The sequence below is a fragment of the Lampetra fluviatilis genome, unplaced genomic scaffold (genome assembly GCF_964198595.1).
Source record: "Lampetra fluviatilis unplaced genomic scaffold, kcLamFluv1.1 SCAFFOLD_452, whole genome shotgun sequence".
NCBI lineage: Eukaryota > Metazoa > Chordata > Hyperoartia > Petromyzontiformes > Petromyzontidae > Lampetra > Lampetra fluviatilis.
In genome coordinates this window covers 12,501-20,000 of record NW_027621688.1, presented here as the reverse complement: position 1 = coordinate 20,000, position 7,500 = coordinate 12,501, and the positions used below count along the sequence as shown (strand labels likewise).

General features: G+C 42.2%; 1 protein-coding gene across 2 annotated transcripts in view; it reads right to left on the bottom strand.

The window, feature by feature from the left end:
* Positions 1–7,500, bottom strand: part of LOC144955578 (dimethyladenosine transferase-like) — a 30,812-nt gene that overhangs the window by 22,639 nt on the left and 673 nt on the right. For both annotated transcript variants that reach the window (XM_078885753.1, XM_078885752.1), the window contains exons 2-4: positions 5,773–5,865; positions 3,170–3,234; positions 1,107–1,170 (exon numbers count right to left, since the gene is read on the bottom strand). In XM_078885753.1, the coding sequence (XP_078741879.1) occupies positions 1,107–1,170; positions 3,170–3,234; positions 5,773–5,865 (222 nt within the window). The remainder of the gene's footprint in view (positions 1–1,106; positions 1,171–3,169; positions 3,235–5,772; positions 5,866–7,500) is intronic.

Below are 7,500 nucleotides of genomic sequence, written 5' to 3'. Positions count from 1 at the left end.
TACTACACTATACACTACACTCTACACTACTACACTATACACTACACTATACACTACACTATACACTACACTATACACTACACTATACACTACTACACTATACACTACACTTCTACACTATACACTACTACACTATACACTACACTATACACTACACTATACACTACACTATACACTACTACACTATACACTACACTATACACTACACTATACACTACACTATACACTACTACACTATACACTACACTATACACTACTACACTATACACTACTACACTATACACTACACTACACTATACACTACTACACTACACTATACACTACACTCTACACTACTACACTATACACTACACTATACACTACTACACTATACACTACACTATACACTACTACACTATACACTACACTATACACTACTACACTATACACTACACTTCTACACTATACACTACACTATACACTACTACACTATACACTACTACACTATACACTACACTATACACTACACTATACACTACACTATACACTACTACACTATACACTACACTATACACTACTACACTATACACTACTACACTATACACTACTACACTATACACTACACTATACACTACTACACTATACACTACACTATACACTACACTATACACTACACTATACACTACACTATACACTACACTATACACTACACTATACACTACTACACTATACACTACTACACTATACACTACTACACTATACACTACTACACTACACTATACACTACACTATACACACTACACTATACACTACACTATACACTACTACACTACACTATACACTACTACACTATACACTACTACACTATACACTACACTATACACTACGCTATACACTACTACACTACACTATACACTACACTATACACTACTACACTACACACTCCACTATACACTCCACTATACACTACTACACTATACACTACTACACTACACTATACACTACTACACTACACTATACACTACACTATACACTACTACACTACACTATACACTACACTACACACTACACTACACACTACACTACTACTCTACACTACACACTACACTACACACTACACTACTCACGATTCCGCTGAGCGAGCAGTGGACACGGTAGTTTTTCTCCATCATCTCCAGCACCGCTCCAGACCTGCGGAGGGAGGGAGGAGAAATGTCAGAGTCCAGGATCGAACCCACGACCTCCTGTAGACCAGGAGAGGTGGTCAACATCTACCACGACCTCCTGTAGACCAGGCGAGGTGGTCAACATCTACCACGACCTCCTGTAGACCAGGCGAGGTGGTCAACATCTACCACGACCTCCTGTAGACCAGGCGAGGTGGTCAACATCTACCACGACCTCCTGTAGACCAGGCGAGGTGGTCAACATCTACCACGACCTCCTGTAGACCAGGCGAGGTGGACAACATCTACCACGACCTCCTGTAGACCAGGCGAGGTGGACAACATCTACCACGACCTCCTGTAGACCAGGCGAGGTGGTCAACATCTACCAAGACCTCCTGTAGACCAGGCGAGGTGGACAACATCTACCACGACCTCCTGTAGACCAGGCGAGGTGGTCAACATCTACCAAGACCTCCTGTAGACCAGGCGAGGTGGTCAACATCTACCAAGACCTCCTGTAGACCAGGCGAGGTGGTCAACATCTACCACGACCTTCTGTAGACCAGGAGAGGTGGTCAACATCTACCACGACCTCCTGTAGACCAGGCGAGGTGGTCAACATCTACCACGACCTCCTGTAGACCAGGCGAGGTGGTCAACATCTACCACGACCTCCTGTAGACCAGGCGAGGTGGTCAACATCTACCACGACCTCCTGTAGACCAGGCGAGGTGGACAACATCTACCACGACCTCCTGTAGACCAGGCGAGGTGGACAACATCTACCACGACCTCCTGTAGACCAGGCGAGGTGGTCAACATCTACCAAGACCTCCTGTAGACCAGGCGAGGTGGACAACATCTACCACGACCTCCTGTAGACCAGGCGAGGTGGTCAACATCTACCACGACCTCCTGTAGACCAGGCGAGGTGGTCAACATCTACCACGACCTCCTGTAGACCAGGCGAGGTGGTCAACATCTACCACGACCTCCTGTAGACCAGGCGAGGTGGTCAACATCTACCACGACCTCCTGTAGACCAGGCGAGGTGGTCAACATCTACCACGACCTCCTGTAGACCAGGCGAGGTGGTCAACATCTGCCACGACCTCCTGTAGACCAGGCGAGGTGGTCAACATCTCCTGTAGACCAGGCGAGGTGGTCAACATCTACCACGACCTCCTGTAGACCAGGCGAGGTGGTCAACATCTGCCACGACCTCCTGTAGACCAGGCGAGGTGGTCAACATCTCCTGTAGATCAGGCGAGGTGGTCAACATCTACCACGACCTCCTGTAGACCAGGCGAGGTGGTCAACATCTCCTGTAGACCAGGCGAGGTGGTCAACATCTGCCACGACCTCCTGTAGACCAGGCGAGGTGGTCAACATCTACCACGACCTCCTGTAGACCAGGCGAGGTGGTCAACATCTACCACGACCTCCTGTAGACCAGGCGAGGTGGTCAACATCTACCAAGACCTCCTGTACACCAGGCGAGGTAGTCAACATCTCCTGTGTACCAGGCGAGGTAGTCAACATTTCCTATAGATGGTAGGTGAGAGGGTGAATGGGTGAGTGAGTGGGTCAATGAGTGAGTGAGTGGGTGAGTAAGGTGGTGAGTAAGGTGGTGAGTGAGTGGGTGAGTGAGTGCGTGAGTGAGTGGGTGAGTGAGTGGATGAGTGGGTGAGTGAGTGGGGGAGCGAGTGAGTGGTGAGTGAGTGAGTGGGTGAGTGAGTGAGTGAGTGGTGAGTGAATGAGTGAGTGGGTGCGTGAGTGAGTGGGTGAGTGTGTGAGTGGTGAGTGAGTGGTGGGTGAGTGGGTGGGTGAGTGGGTGGGTGAGTGAGTGGGTGAGTGAGTGGGTGGTGAGTGAGTGGGTGAGTGAGTGGGTGAGTGGGTGAGTGAGTGAGTGGGTGGGTGAGTGAGTGGGTGAGTGAGTGGGTGAGTGGGTGAGTGAGTGGGTGAGTGAGAGGGTGAGTGAGTGAGTGAGTGGTGAGTGAGTGGGTGAGTGAGTGTCTCACTTGAAGGCAGATCCAAGTGTTTTGTTTTTCCTGATGAAAGCGATCCTCACCAAACCATCCCACTCCTAGCACATACACAGAGAGAGTAAGCAGTCACTAACTAGTCACTAACTAATCAATAACTAATCCCTGACTAATCAATAACTAGTAACTAACTAATCACTAACTAATAAATAACGATTCAATAACTAATCAATAATTAATCAATAATTAAATCACTAGCTAATCAAAAACTAATAACTAACTAATAACTAATCACTAACTAATAACTAATCAATAACTAATCAATAGCTAATCAATAGCCAATCAATAACTCACCTGGAAGTTGATGGCAGGGGGCGGGTTCCGTGGTTCGATTCTCACGACGCTCAATAACTAATCACTCACTAATCAATAATCAATAACTAATCAATAACTAATCAATAACTCACCTGGAAGTTGATGGCAGGGGGAGGGTTCCGTGGCTCGATTCTCACGACGCTCAATAACTAATCACTCACTAATCAATAATCAATAACTAATCAATAACTAATCAATAACTAATCAATAACTCACCTGGAAGTTGATGGCAGGGGGAGGGTTCCGTGGCTCGATTCTCACGACGCTCAATAACTAATCACTCACTAATCAATAATCAATAACTAATCAATAACTAATCAATAACTCACCTGGAAGTTGATGGCAGGGGGAGGGTTCCGTGGCTCGATTCTCACGACGCTCAATAACTAATCACTCACTAATCAATAACTAATCAATAACTAATCAATAACTCACCTGGAAGTTGATGGCAGGGGGAGGGTTCCGTAGCTCGATTCTCACGACGCTCGATAACTAATCACTCACTAATCAATAACTAATCAATAACTAATCAATAACTCACCTGGAAGTTGATGGCAGGGGGAGGGTTCCGTGGCTCGATTCTCACGACGCTCAATAACTAATCACTCACTAATCAATAACTAATCAATAACTAATCAATAACTAATCAATAACTAATCAATAACTCACCTGGAAGTTGATGGCAGGGGGAGGGTTCCGTGGCTCGATTCTCACGACGCTCAATAACTAATCACTCACTAATCAATAACTAATCAATAACGAATCAATAACCAATCAATAACTAATCAATAACTAATCAATAACTCACCTGGAAGTTGATGGCAGGGGGAGGGTTCCGTGGCTCGATTCTCACGACGCTCAATAACTAATCACTCACTAATCAATAACTAATCAATAACGAATCAATAACCAATCAATAACTAATCAATAACTAATCAATAACTAATCAATAACTCACCTGGAAGTTGATGGCAGGGGGAGGGTTCCGTGGCTCGATTCTCACGACGCTCAATAACTAATCACTCACTAATCAATAACTGATCAATAATTAATCAATAACTAATCAATAACTAATCAATAACTCACCTGGAAGTTGATGGCAGGGGGAGGGTTCCGTGGCTCGATTCTCACGACGCTCAATAACTAATCACTCACTAATCAATAACTAATCAATAACGAATCAATAACCAATCAATAACTAATCAATAACTAATCAATAACTCACCTGGAAGTTGATGGCAGGGGGAGGGTTCCGTGGCTCGATTCTCACGACGCTCAATAACTAATCACTCACTAATCAATAACTAATCAATAACGAATCAATAACCAATCAATAACCAATCAATAACTAATCAATAACTAATCAATAACTCACCTGGAAGTTGATGGCAGGGGGAGGGTTCCGTGGCTCGATTCTCACGACGCTCAATAACTAATCACTCACTAATCAATAACTAATCAATAACGAATCAATAACCAATCAATAACTAATCAATAACTAATCAATAACTAATCAATAACTCACCTGGAAGTTGATGGCAGGGGGAGGGTTCCGTGGCTCGATTCTCACGACGCTCAATAACTAATCACTCACTAATCAATAACTAATCAATAACGAATCAATAACCAATCAATAACTAATCAATAACTAATCAATAACTAATCAATAACTCACCTGGAAGTTGATGGCAGGGGGAGGGTTCCGTGGCTCGATTCTCACGACGCTCAATAACTAATCACTCACTAATCAATAACTAATCAATAACGAATCAATAACCAATCAATAACTAATCAATAACTAATCAATAACTAATCAATAACTCACCTGGAAGTTGATGGCAGGGGGAGGGTTCCGTGGCTCGATTCTCACGACGCTCAATAACTAATCACTCACTAATCAATAACTAATCAATAACGAATCAATAACCAATCAATAACTAATCAATAACTAATCAATAACTAATCAATAACTCACCTGGAAGTTGATGGCAGGGGGAGGGTTCCGTGGCTCGATTCTCACGACGCTCAATAACTAATCACTCACTAATCAATAACTAATCAATAACGAATCAATAACCAATCAATAACTAATCAATAACTAATCAATAACTAATCAATAACTCACCTGGAAGTTGATGGCAGGGGGAGGGTTCCGTGGCTCGATTCTCACGACGCTCAATAACTAATCACTCACTAATCAATAACTAATCAATAACGAATCAATAACTAATCAATAACTAATCAATAACTAATCGATAACTCACCTGGAAGTTGATGGCAGGGGGAGGGTTCCGTGGCTCGATTCTCACGACGCTCGACTCCACTTTGGGCGGTGGGCGGAAGTTGTTCTTGCCGACCTGTACAGTGCAGAGTACAGTGCGGTAGTGTACAGTGCGGTGTACAGTGCAGAGTACAGTGCAGTGTGCTGTGCGGTGTACAGTGCAGTGTGGCAGTGTACAGTGTGGTGCACAGTGCAGAGTACAGTGCGGTTTGAAGTGTGGTGTACAGTGTGGGTACAGTGTGGTGGACAGTGCAGAGTACAGTGTAGTAGTGTATAGTGTAGTAGTGTATAGTGTAGTGTATAGTGTAGTGTAGTAGTGTATAGTGTATAGTGTAGTAGTGTATAGTGTAGTAGTGTATAGTGTAGTGTAGTAGTGTATAGTGTAGTAGTGTATAGTGTAGTAGTGTATAGTGTAGTAGTGTATAGTGTAGTAGTGTATAGTGTAGTAGTGTATAGTGTAGTAGTGTATAGTGTAGTAGTGTATAGTGTAGTAGTGTATAGTGTAGTAGTGTATAGTGTAGTAGTGTATAGTGTAGTGTATAGTGTAGTAGTGTATAGTGTAGTGTATAGTGTAGTAGTGTATAGTGTAGTGTATAGTGTAGTAGTGTATAGTGTAGTAGTGTATAGTGTAGTAGTGTATAGTGTAGTAGTGTATAGTGTAGTGTATAGTGTAGTAGTGTATAGTGTAGTGTATAGTGTAGTAGTGTATAGTGTAGTGTATAGTGTAGTAGTGTATAGTGTAGTAGTGTATAGTGTAGTAGTGTATAGTGTAGTAGTGTATAGTGTAGTAGTGTATAGTGTAGTAGTGTATAGTGTAGTAGTGTGTAGTGTAGTAGTGTATAGTGTAGTAGTGTATAGTGTAGTAGTGTATAGTGTAGTAGTGTATAGTGTAGTAGTGTATAGTGTAGTAGTGTATAGTGTAGTAGTGTATAGTGTAGTGTATAGTATAGTAGTGTAGTAGTGTATAGTATAGTAGTGTATAGTATAGTAGTGTATAGTGTAGTAGTGTATAGTGTAGTAGTGTATAGTGTAGTAGTGTATAGTATAGTAGTGTATAGTGTAGTAGTGTATAGTGTAGTAGTGTATAGTGTAGTGTAGTAGTGTATAGTGTAGTAGTGTGTAGTGTAGTAGTGTATAGTGTAGTAGTGTATAGTGTAGTAGTGTATAGTGTAGTAGTGTATAGTATAGTAGTGTATAGTGTAGTAGTGTATAGTGTAGTAGTGTATAGTGTAGTAGTGTATAGTGTAGTAGTGTATAGTGTAGTGTAGTAGTGTATAGTGTAGTAGTGTATAGTGTAGTAGTGTGTAGTGTAGTAGTGTATAGTGTAGTAGTGTATAGTATAGTAGTGTATAGTGTAGTAGTGTATAGTGTAGTAGTGTATAGTGTAGTAGTGTATAGTGTAGTAGTGTATAGTGTAGTAGTGTATAGTGTAGTAGTGTATAGTATAGTAGTGTATAGTGTAGTAGTGTATAGTGTAGTAGTGTATAGTGTAGTGTAGTAGTGTATAGTGTAGTAGTGTGTAGTGTAGTAGTGTATAGTGTAGTAGTGTATAGTGTAGTAGTGTATAGTGTAGTAGTGTATAGTGTAGTAGTGTATAGTGTAGTAGTGTGTAGTGTAGTAGTGTATAGTGTAGTAGTGTATAGTGTAGTAGTGTATAGTGTAGTAGTGTATAGTGTAGTAGTGTATAGTGTAGTAGTGTATAGTGTAGTAG